This window comes from Rutilus rutilus (assembly GCF_951802725.1).
Source record: "Rutilus rutilus genome assembly, chromosome: 3".
Taxonomy (NCBI): Eukaryota; Metazoa; Chordata; class Actinopteri; order Cypriniformes; family Leuciscidae; genus Rutilus; species Rutilus rutilus.
In genome coordinates, this window is record NC_140211.1 from 14,284,360 (window position 1) to 14,297,422 (window position 13,063).

At 34.7% G+C, this 13,063-nt stretch overlaps 1 protein-coding gene across 1 annotated transcript; it reads left to right on the plus strand.

Annotated features, from left to right (window-relative positions):
• Window positions 1-1,476: 1,476 nt before the first annotated feature.
• On the plus strand, window positions 1,477-9,873 carry rlbp1a (retinaldehyde binding protein 1a). The gene is made up of 8 exons (XM_084403717.1): window positions 1,477-1,525; window positions 2,318-2,358; window positions 2,622-2,750; window positions 2,833-3,037; window positions 4,731-4,909; window positions 7,435-7,593; window positions 7,705-7,815; window positions 9,275-9,873. The coding sequence occupies exons 2-8, from the start codon at window positions 2,350-2,352 to the stop codon at window positions 9,419-9,421; spliced, it is 939 nt and encodes a 312-aa protein (XP_084259843.1). The 5' UTR covers window positions 1,477-1,525; window positions 2,318-2,349; the 3' UTR covers window positions 9,422-9,873.
• The last annotated feature ends 3,190 nt before the right edge of the window (window positions 9,874-13,063 follow it).

Below are 13,063 nucleotides of genomic sequence, written 5' to 3' on the forward strand. Positions count from 1 at the left end.
TGTTAAGCCTATTACAAGTGTCTATATTTTAGACAGGGCAGGATAGGTTTTTGCGGGAAATTGCGTACATACATGCGTCACTCGCCTGTTCGTGTCTCTTCATATCTGTAAATAGAGAAAAGTTGCTCCAGCTACTTTGACGTGTGTATGGTGTGTGAGTGGAATGGGTTAGTTGTCGCAACGAGTGAGAAAGGTTTACATGGATCACGCTAAATCTCAAACCTTCGGGGAATCAACTGTTTTAAACAAACGCAGAACAAAGGAGAGTCTGCTGTCAAAAGAGAACGAGACAGCTCGTAATAAAACCAGAATCAACACTGGCTTTTCAGAGATGGCAAGAATTGAGGGATTTGTAAAGTTGTAAAAGCAATGTGGAGATGGTGTTTTTATTACTCAACTTGTGAGTAAGGTGTTTTATTGAACAGATAAATTGCCATATGTAGCTCTAACAGAGTTTACTGTAAAGCATTATCTAATGTGATTATGGTGCGCTGGAATTTATTTTCAAGGAAGTGTCATGTCTATTAACGGGTAAAGCTACAGTAACGTCTTCAGCTAGTCAGCTTGAGGTCCTTTCCATCTAAACTGGTTATATCTCTTAAGCCCAGTAGTGAATGTTTTATGAGCAGTAGTATCTCTTGCTCTCTTTAGTTGTTAGAAAGAACCATATTCATCCACACAACCACGCAAAGCCAAAGCACAACCAAAACTATGTTTTTTCCGCAAAATGCATGGAATTTAGGTTTTTTTTAACCGCTACAATGTATCTTTAAAATCAAGATAGATTGAAGCAAAATGATTTGATACTAAATCAAAATGTTCATGTTCAGTGGGGTAAGACTTGTTTCCCCTTTGAATTAAGTTTATTTTTCTTTCCCCACTGACATTTTTGTCTTGTTCAATGCATAAACTCACCTCATTTAGATACATTTTTCAGAAAAAAAAAAGATTTAAATCATTTTGTTTCTCAAGTAAATGTATCTTCATTCAGGAATGTTTAGGTATTTGTACTGTACGAGAAAATTGAGTATAAGATTTTTGTTTCCCTTGCATCTGATGCCGAGTTTTGTGTAGAAATGTAAAAATCAAATACATTATATAATGCTTAGCAGTCCATTAGTTATAGATCCAAATAGTTAGAAATGTCATGAAACCTGGATTGACATTTGTTTATGAACTACTGATCTGTTCTACATTATGTTTCTTGTTTACTTATCAATAAAAGTTATTAACATTTGCATAGTTCATCAAAATCAGAAACTCAACAATTAAACAAAGCAACAGTCTTAGCGCTGAGATTACTGTAGATCTGTCACACTCATTTTTTGTCCACCTGATGATGTTTTGTTGTTGGTCCCGTTCGGCCCCTCCCCTCATGAATGTTTATTATGTAGATTAGATGAATCTGTTGTGAGTTATGGGATGTGACAGGTTAATCTCACCCCTTAGTGCCGCCTGCAGTCCTCATCGCCCCTCTCCTCTCTGAGCCCTTCTCCGAGTCACTTCTGAATCGCCCTCTGCTGAGGTAAGTCACAGTCTTTGAGTGTTATTAACTTTGCAGGCTTGCTGTGTTTCAGCTGACAGGCTAAGAGGATGCTGAGCTGGATTCAGGCTCCATTGACTGATACTTCAAACATGCTTTTATTGCTTTGCTCATTTATTAAATGAACGATGCAGATCTTTAGCTTAATCCATTAGTTGCCATTTCAATTGTTTGCTGTAATTGTCTCACAAATTTAGTAATAATAATGTAATAATTTAAGTTCATTCTGTTCTCTGATCAGGAAAACTGCTTGATGATGTGATTTTTTCCCCCCAAAACTTTCAAACAAGCCAATATTCCCTTTTATAAATATATTAAAATGGAGTTTGAATTAATATGACTAAATTACATTTGCAGGTCTTTTTTTCCATCAGTTATGTATTTAAATAATAGGCTACTTCAGATGTAATTGCATCAGTAAATCCTGGAATGTTCTGTTTTTATGTTTACATCAATCCTAGTATAGACTCAAACTTCAAATCTGTAATTAATTAAATTAATATATATATATATCTTTTTTAAAGTAACTAAATGATGCCCAAGTAAATAATCTTAACAAATAAAGTGAAGATTATTGCAGCAAAGATTTGAAAAGCCTATGAATCCTACGAATAAACTTTCCCCTGACCTTTTTTCACAATAATATTTTGCTTTATTTATAAGTTAAAGAATCTAAATGCAAAAGTTGTAGACTTATTGTCTTTATTTAATGCTCAAATTGATTAAATCTGAAAAATATAAAGTGAAATATGAAATTAAATATTATTTTTACAGTTTCCGTTCAGCCACTGGAGGATCTCCGCATCATGGCTGCTGTAAGTACACTATTATTTCTACTTCCATAATAAGCACTTAAAAGACTGCATTAGCCTCCACTGTTAAATGCACTCGGTGGGATGAACTAATCTCTTGTTTCTCAAGGTGTTCTAGTGGGTCATGTGATGGGGATTATTAAATAGCCACTGGTTTACTGAGAGTTGTGGGTCTCACCAGCAGGGTCATGTAGACACGGGATTAGTTCTAAACCCTCTTGTCTGTGACATAATATAATGCTTTCTTTTCATTTTCATCCCATTAGACCGGAACATTTCGCATGGTGTCTGAGGAGGAACAAGCATTACGTGCTAAGCTCGAACATCTGACCGTTAAGGACCACGGCCCGGTGTACGGACCCTGTAAGAAAGTCTCGGATCACACAAAACAGAAGGTATCGCTATACTACATGCTGCTATAAACACATTTATCTTTAAGTTACACATAAATGTAAACTCACCTTCCTATCCCAAAAGGCTAAAGATGAACTAAATGAAACGGAGGAGAGGAAAGTGTCTTCTATAAAGGAATTGAGGGCCATGATAAAAGAAAAGGCAGGCGAAGGGGACGATCTGGCCCAAGCTGTGCAAGAAAAATTCGGGGACAAACCAGATTCCCTCCTGCTGAGATTCATACGCGCACGCAAGTTTGACGTGAAGAGAGCACATGAGCTTTTGAAAGGTAAATCGCTTTATGTTATCGTGGCATCAATGCACTACACATTCGCAAAATGACGCAGCTCCATTGTTTCCCAGCTAGACCGTGTTATTGTGGCCATCTAAACATGCTTTTGTCTTCATCTACGCATCCTCAGACCTCCTCATCCCTGGGACAGGGACAAAATCCCTGCTTTAATTGGGGCTTTAACGAAACTTTCAAAGAGACCCTTTGTGCACAAATAGGGCAGGTTCTCTTTCTCAAAGGGGCTGAGAACAGGCAGACAGGCTGGGCTTTGATGTTCTGCATATTTCACACAATCTGGCATTTCTAATGCCCACAGAAACACTTGCACACATGACTGAACCTTTAAATGCATGAGAAACAGGACGAAATACTGAAACAGTGAAACCGAATGATAAGAAACAGTATTATTATTCCCTGTCCATGCTTCCAAACTTGGGGGTAAAGCATAAAAAGTAACTAGTAATCAGATTACTTTTTTCAAGTAACTAGAAAAGTCACACATTATTACGTTTAAATATTTGAGTTACTTTTTCAAATAATGCAAGTTACTTTGTTTCCCCATTTATTGACTGACAGCTCTCCTGTCCCTAAGTTCAGAGAAATCAGGAGTAAAGGTGTTGTGTGCAAACTTTTGGCTAATGTAAAGTCCCTTTCAGAAAGTGAAATGAATAAGCCTGAAGAAAATGCTAATTCACACCTGTTCAGTAGAGGGCGCAGCTCAAACAAACCTTTCGGCTGTGCAGCCATTCTGAATGGCAGAAAAATAGAAAAAGTAAAACAAAAAGAAACATAATGCATTACTTTCCATAAAAAGCAATTAGTTACTTTTTTTTATTGAGTAACGCAAAATTGTAGCATTACTTTTAAAAGTGCCGTTCCCCAACACTGCTCACAAACCAGATGCAGAAAAAAATGTTAAAGCTTGCTCTTTCATAACTCCTGAAATTTCTTATTTAAAATAGGCATATTAAAATAAATACTACACATACAGTAGTGGCAAAAAGTGATGTCTGGAGAGAATAGCCTATTTGTTTTTAAAGATCCTACAAGTTAGATTAAACCATCAAAATATGAGGAAAATATTTTAGATTTTTTTTTACATAGGCTTTTTTTTATATATATATGATGGAAGAACATAACACTAAACTCGGTTAAAGTATTTATCTGACAATTATTTGGCAAAAAAAGCAAACTACAGCTACAGGTTTTATTTTACTATGCCAAAAAAAAAAAGAAAAAAAAAAGAAGCATATATTGACAACAGCATAATCCGATTCAGTTATTAATAATTCATTGGTTCTGTCTTGTTTTTGCATGTGTTCATAATTTCTTTGTATGACAGCCTTGACAAAAAAATTATGTCTGCACAATTTGCCGTTAAAATAATTGACTCCAAGCACAACTATGCAATTTATACAAAATATTCAACACATTTTAATGGTGAAGATGTCAGTTTTCCTAGGCTGGACATCACTTTCTGTAAAACAATTTGGATTGCAGCTCAGATTATCTGGTCTTTGAAGAATACACTGACTAGTTTGCAGACTTTGGTATCTTGGCAAATGTGAGAAAGGCATTGTTGAGATCTCTTCTTAAACAACAGGGATTCATTTTTGTCATTAAAAGGCAAATTTTCACTTACATTCTACAAATCATGATTAGTCTATTTGTTTTTCTCCCTCTTTGACAGGTTATGTGCGTTTTAGACGAGACTATCCGGAGTTGTTTGAGAATTTAACCCCGGAGGCCGTGCGTAGTACCATTGAAGCCGGTTACCCACGAATCCTCTCCACCAGGGACAAGTACGGCCGAGTGGTGCTGCTCTTCAACATTGAGAACTGGGATCTAGAAGAGGTCACTTTTGATGAAGTATGTGTGCTGTTTGCATAGCCTAATTTCCATCTACGGTCCAAAAATACTGAGCTTTTCTTAAAGAATATGAGCAAATTATAAGCTGATTGTATATTTTGATGATTTTTATGAAATTTTGGCTCGTATAAACAGTCAAAGTTCAATTTTCATCTTATGAAGAAATCCCGGTCACTTTAAGGCCACTTTCAGGGTGAGATGAGTGGCAAAAGCGGCCCAGTTTACTTAAATTCACCCTGTATATTTCTTTATAAATTAAAGGTATGTTTACAGAACAACACTGTACTAAAAATTCGACGTTTTTCCTTTGCATTTTTCACGTACATACGACACCATTGTCAAAAAGATCACACAGATCCACGAAAATGACTAAAAATGCTGTATTATTCATTCCAGGCCAGTAGGTGATGTAATTTTGTAAAGAAACACTAGGCCTATAAACTGAATCAGAACACGTAATATGCAAATTCACGTTTTTGTAGTTTACACAGAGACGATATCGTTTTCAAAAATCTTGTACTTTGAAACCCATTTTCAAAAGTGTACATTTTCAGGCCCCAAAACAACGTTGTCGTGTAACTTAAAGTATCACGTTTTTAGTTGAAAACAGTGTCGTATAAATGGCCCCTAAATCAAGCCAAAAAGTCATTAGACAACCCAAAAAAGGTAGTTGGAGGTCATCACAAAGTTAATTATTGCATTTCGCTAAGGTAAAGAACACGCTTGTCAGATTGTTATGGTTGTTTATAGCTTATCTAGGCATACAAACATACAAGCATGCAAAGGTACGCTTCATGTCATGACGGAAAGATCGTCCGAGTTGAACGCACACGCCACCACAATGTCTAGTGGTAAGCTCGGGATTTTCTTAAGCCCCGATGTTTTCGAGTTGGAGTGTGTGAGTGAGAAACATATGGTGGAATACCACAAAATGTAAAGGTATTTATATGGTCAGGCTTTTTAAAAAAATTTTTTACAACGAAGCTAACTGCCTGCACAAAATATGAAAGCATTGTAATAACAATATGTAGGCCTAGGCTATAGCCTTCGTAAGTAACGATAAGTTTGTGGCTTCATAAATTAATTAAAAACATAAAAAAGCAAAACACACCTGATGCAAATTGTTTGGTTTTCATTTTCTACAAGTATAAAGTTACAAACCTTGCTGTATTTTTGTGTAGTTAATTAATAGAAGGTACACCGCCATCTTACTCCGACGAAAATGACTTGAACACGAAACCGTAACACGAAAACGTAAACACGACTTCCCACCTCTTAAATAGACTACAAACTTCCCAAGAGACGAGTCTTGCTGTTTAGTAAAGACAATGAAATCTGAAATACATCTGAAAGCTTTTCGCAGGTGTAAATTTAAATGATATACAGATTAATCACTGAAAATGAAAAGAAAGTTTGCACTGTGTAGTGCTCAAATACAAACGAGTTTACAATATTGGTAACACTTTACAATAGGTTCATTAGTTAACATTAGTTCATGTATTAACAAACATGAACTAACAATGACCAATACATTTTGTTACAGTATTTATTAATCTTTGTTAATGTTAGATAATAAAAATCCAGCTGTTCATTGTTTGTTCATGTTAGTTCACAATGCATTAACTAATGTTAACAAATACAACCTTTGATTTTAATAATGTAGTAAATGTTGAAATTAATATAATCTAAGATTAATAAATAATGTAGAAGTATTGTTCTTTCTTAGTTCATGTTAACTAAGGTAGTTAACTAACTAATGAACCTTAGTTATTGTACGCTGATTTCACGCAGCCGCCATTTTGAACTTGAAAGTGAGGCTCCGGTGGGAAGAACCCCGGAAGTACAGATAAACAACAATGCCTTGGACTACCAACCTGAAGCTGCTGCCGCGATTTACACTATTGGAAGATAATTTCTAATATAGGATATGTATATAGTTCATTCCTGCTTCGTTTTTTACTCTCTGAATTATATATAAAAAATTAATTTTATTTATAAATAAATTTCACTGTATATAGTCTAAAGTATGAAAGAAATGTATGTACAGTTTTAGAATTGACACAACATCATTAAACACAACAATACGCCATCGCATTCACGACTCTCCTATGATTAAAGGCGACACTTCCGGTTTTCTTCCCACCGGAGCCTCGCTTTCGATTTCAAAATAACGGCTGCGTGAAATCAGCGTGTTGCTTTCTCTCAAACTAGTGTTGTTTTAGTATCACTGATATTGTGATATACCATTATAGTTTTATTAATATTTTTAATTAGTTTTCATTTTAGCTATAGCCATAGTTTTAGTCATTTTGTTGTGTTTTTGTCATTATTATTATTTTTATTTTTTTAATGTGTATTTAGTTCTTATTTTATTTCAGTTATTTTAGTGTTTCAAGTTAAACTAAAATAAAATGAGAAGTGATGCCTTGGCAACTAGCTGAAATAAAATGTTTTTTTCAGTTAAGCAATTCGTTTTTGTTAACAATTAGTAACCCTGTCTCAAACTCGAATGCGTATTTTCACAGACTCTGCGTGCCTACTGCGTAATCCTCGAGAAACTTTTAGAAAACGAAGAGACCCAAATCAACGGCTTTGTCCTCATCGAGAACTTCAAGGGCTTCACGATGCAGCACGCGTCTGGCATCAAACACACCGAGCTGAAGAAGATGGTGGACATGTTACAGGTAAGAGCTTACACTGCCTTTAAACCACAACAATTTCATTGAACTCACAAATCACAAGGAAGATCATGAAGTGCTGGCTCACATACAGCGTGTGCTGTCTGTATGATTCAGGACTCTTTCCCGGCCCGATTCAAGGCGGTGCACGTGATCCACCAACCCTGGTACTTCACAACCACCTATAACGTGGTGAAGCCCTTCATGAAGAGCAAACTGCTGGAGAGGGTGAGTGGAGTGAGGGGTGGATGTGTAAAAAAAATCTGAACAGGGCACACAAACGAGCTTTACGGTGGACTAAGATGTTCACTATTCTGACTACTGAACTCAAAAGGAGATTAAAAGATGCATTATTTCCACTTTATAAACTTAAAGGGGTGGTTGATTATTTTTTCACTTTTCTAACTTTAATTAGTGTGTAATGTTGCTGTTTGAGCATACCGGTAAACAACATCTGCAAAGTTACAACGCTCAAAGTTCAAAGCAAAGGAAGATATTTGCTTTTAAAGAACTTGTTTTTTAAGGACTACAACAAACGGCTGGAAGGGACTACACGACATTCCTCCCGGGTTAGTGACATCACTAACCCTAACATTTACATAAACCCCGCCCCCGGGAACACGCAGTCCATGTTGAGAAGAGGAAGAGTTGTTGTAGTCGAGCACATTTGTGAGTCTGCTCAAGCTGTCGCATCCGTCTTTTCACATGCAATACAGTACGTAACACAAATGCAATAGCATGTCACTCTGTAAGCATCTTCCAACAGTTCCCACACGAGCGATTTTATTGATTATCATGACATGATAATATGCTAATTGAAGATAGTTAACTCCACATCAGCAACATAAATTCATCAACTAACCCTTTAGAAACGTCCTGTTGCGTTCTGCGTGTTGTCACTTCTTCTTGAGTCTCTCCATCATTGTCAGACTCCGGTTTAAACATAAAAGGCAGAACAGTTTATGCCATTTTAGTGCTTGTCTGAGTGAGGTAATCAGAGCTGCTAACACACACACACACACCCATGAGCTTTTGAAGCTCCGCCCTCTGTGCAGGGAGCAGCAGCTCATTTACATTTAAAGGAGAAGTTCACTTTTAAAATGAAAATTATGTCATCATATACTCACCCTCATGTTGTTTCAAAGCTGTATGAATTTCTTTCTTATGCTGAACAGAAAGGAAGATATTTAGAAGAATATCAGTAACCAGACAGTTTTTGGGTCCCAATGACTTCCATAGTATATTTTTTTCCTACTATGGAAGTCATTGGGACCCAAAAACTGTCTGGTTACTGATATTCTTCTAAATATCTTCCTTTCTGTTCAGCATAAGAAAGAAATTCATACAGCTTTGAAACAACATGAGGGTGAGTATATGATGACAGAATTTTCATTTTAAAAGTGAACTTCTCCTTTAAAGGGACACACAAAACGACGCGTTTTTACTGACCCTCAAAAAGGGACAATTTTAACATGCTTTAAAAAATTATCTGTGGGGTATTTTGAGCTAAAACTTCACATACACACTCTGGGGACAACAGAGACTTATTTTACATATTGTAAAAAGGGGCATTATACCACCCCCCCTTTAAAACCTTGCAAATCCATTTTATTCACGCCATATTGAGATCACAATCATATGTGCATATGAAACTGTTTAAATGAAAACTTTGAACCTGTTCATCTAGGTTTTTGTTCATGGTGACGAGCTGGACGGCTACTTCAGGGACTTTGGTGCTGAAATCCTTCCTCCGGATTTCGACGGGACGGGTCCCAATTGTGACGGCAAAGAGACGGCGATCAAGCTGTTTGGCTCTGAAGATACAGCCCTTTAAAAGACCCAAGCCAATAGTACAACACTGGGACAGACACCGACCTTTTGTTTGCTTGTTTAATGTTAAAATGTTTTATATAGTCACCACACTCTTAGAAGAAAAGGTTCTATATAGAGCCTTAAAGGATTCTATATAACAAAATCTATATAGCAAAAACAAAAAAAACTTCACTGAAATGTATCATTTGCCTTGAAAACAGTGGCCTGAAGTTGATCAAAAGAAAGTTTTGTACTGGTTGTGTTTTAAAAATAAGTGTAATAATTAGAGAATCAAATACTAGTCTTGTCCAAGAAATAATACAGTAGTTGCTTTGTTGTTTTACACTGAAATGGGTTGTATCAAGTATATCATGTTGTGGCTGTCGTTTTTAACCCACGTGTTGGTTCTTCTAGACCCAGAGCTTTAGCCTGTCAAGTGAAATTGACATTTTCAAATATAAATAAAATATTTTCAATAAAATGACAATTTTTACATTTTCACATGTAAACTACTAGTATAATAATACTATGCACTATAGAAGTTTGGGGTCAGCAATATATATATATATATATATATATATATATTGGAAATACAGCAAGGTTAAATTCATTAAATTGATTTAAAAGCGTCACATTTATAATGTTATAAAATACTGAAAAAATGTATCATGGTTTCCACAAAAATATTACAGCAAAACTGTTTTCAACATTGATAATAAGAAATGTTTCTTGAGCTGCAAATCAGCATACTAGAATGATTTCTGAAGGATCATGTGATAAGACAGGAGTAATGATGTTGAAAATTCAGCTTTACATCAAAGGAATACATTTAAAAAAATTAAAAAATATATGTATATATATATATATATATATATATATATATATATATATATATAAACAGTTCCTCTAATTTGTAATAATAAATCAAATAAATAAAGCCTTGGTGAACATAATAGACTTCTTTCAATAACATAAAAAAAAACTTTTGAATGATATATATAATTTATCTTTTATAATTTATGTATATATATATATATACATATACATATATATATATATATATATATATATATATGCACACATAATATCTATTTTAAAAATGGGTTTATCTGAAAGAGTTGATAGCAATATATTTAAAAGGTGAAAAAATTTAATAAATAAAAATAAAGAAATATCTGCTGGCGAAAAATAATGTAACAGCAACTCTGTTTTTTAAACAAGAAAATAATTTATTTCTGGAACACAATAACCATTCTTGTAATAATAAATTATTCAATCACACACCTTTTTTTTTTTTTCAAATCAAAAACACACCAGTGATTGAGATATTATGCTGCATGGGGTTTTGAGGTCATGAAAATGACACATTCAAAAACCAGCCATCAAATGCAATAAACTGTAACGTGAATGTGGGTCGAAATAAGAAAATTTAGTGCTATTCGGTAAAATAATCCCTTACAAGTGAGATTACAGGGGCACTGGGCAGTGTCAATCTGAAAGCTTGAATACTCTTCTCTATATTCTGCAAATAGACAAATATTTTTTATATGTATGTGGCCTTTCACTTTCTTTTTATAATTCCCATTTGTGACTGCAGCACGAATACATTTTCTCTGAACTCCATTTGACACAATAGCTAATGATCTCGGTTTGGCGTGGAGAAAAAGAGAAAATAATTCAGAGTGTTATTGCTGATCATCAAACAAAATAATGTTCCTTGGTTTCCATAAACAATCAATATATTTCAACTAAACATTTATATTTTTTTTACCAGCCAATGCAAGTTTGTTGGTAGTTTTCATAAGCAGACATGGTGATATGATGCAAACATTAACGTACACATTTACAATCATACTTTTGTACATAAAAGAATAACAACATAAAAATAACAACATTGAAATTAATGTAAAATACACATCAAACAATTTTGGTTAACATTTGCAGAGGATGTACAACATAAGCATGTTTCGTTTTTTTTTTTTTGTGTGCAAAAAGTAAGTGAGAGACATTCTGAAAGGCAAACTGGATCAAGTTACAGCAGAGATTGAATTTGCGCTGGTGTAAAAGGCCAAATAGATCCGATCACTGGAAACAGCCGAACACTGACACCCAATCAGGAGCTTTTTAGACTTACAACACCATTTTGCTGTTTTCCAAAGGTTCAAGAAATAAGACAAGAACAAATTCACACAACAAGACCTAACAGTGGGGGGGTTAAACGCTCTCTCTAAACCAATTAATACTAAATATCCAGATGGGATTTTCTGTGAAACTGCACATTCCCCTCAGTGCTTTTACACCCGATAACCCATAGGAGGCGTCGTTCAACTGCTAATTGCTAAAAAACAGTCTTGTCTTTTGACACTTATAACACTAAAAAGTGCAGTTGGCACCTTCTCCTTTAAGAAGATGCATCACGATTGACAGCTAAACACTAATAATGAAGGCAATTACGTATGTTAAGAAATGCAAATTTTTCACAACATATGACTGAGGGTTTCCAGCAATCGGTGACAGATCTTAACTGTCAATTAAACAATATACTTAACACTACACAGGATATTTGATTGGTTTTTTTTGGTCATCGAATGGCTTTTCCATTTTCTCCCTTGGAAACGCAAATAGTTTTGTCATTTTCTTTCACAGCTCTGTAAAGATCATGTGATCTCACAAAACCTGTCAAGAAATGGCCAAGTAATATTTCATCCCCAAATCAAAAATTAATGGAAATTTCACCCTTAATTCTCAATTTGTGTCATATGTGTGTGTTGCTTGTAACAATATTGTTTTCATTGTAAGAAAAATACTGTTACAATAAGAAATGATTGGTGGAATATTGAGAAAAATTAAGGAAACTACATAATTGCCATGAAGATAATGTAAAAAAATATATGTATAATTTTAAATATATGTAGAAATATATATTTATATATTTAAATTATCTAATTATATGATATTTATCATTATAAATTATATATATATATTTAAGTATATGTATAATTTAAAATTTCTTCTTTCTTTTTGTATTGTGGGGTGAAATATGACCTGGGCATTTTGTGAAATTGCGACTTCTCTGAAACAAATCAAGTCCAACTGCACTAAACCGCTGTGTTAAAGGTTTTAGAGTCTGGAGAATCCGCACAGGCCTTTGGAAACAACACTTTGAATGTTCCCTTCGAATTTTAAACATATATATTTTCCCCTCAGCATTTGATTATTCAAGTGGGTAAACAAGAAAATGTTTTAAATAAATAAAGATTAGTTCCATTAGACAGTCTTGATACCAAGAGTAAAGAAACATAAATGTATCAAGTAATTGCACAAAACAGCGAAATGAAAAATGAAAAACTTAAAACAATACATTAAACACAAATCCCTTTAAGTAACCAGTTTTCACAGACATGCACCTAGCAATGCACTGTTGTCTCCCACTGGGTCCCAAATCAACACATTACACAATCTAGTTCTACCAACTTCAATGGTTCTCCACAAACACGAGTCAATACTGCAGCAACAGTGTCTGCTGTTCTCCAGCAGGATCTGAACGCAATGGGATTTGCCATCTAAAACTGGGCCTCAGTGCTTGTGGTATCATAGTGGGCTTGTGATCAGGAGGAATCATCCAGGAATTTAGTCAAGGTTTTCTCTCTCCCTCTTGTTTTCA

Excerpts from the sequence above, each read along its gene's own strand:
- rlbp1a (XM_084403717.1), top strand. Across the intron at positions 7,594-7,704 it reads AGATGGTGGACATGTTACAG|GACTCTTTCCCGGCCCGATT; the intron begins GTAAGAGCTTAC and ends TGTATGATTCAG. Across the intron at positions 7,816-9,274 it reads AGAGCAAACTGCTGGAGAGG|GTTTTTGTTCATGGTGACGA; the intron begins GTGAGTGGAGTG and ends CTGTTCATCTAG.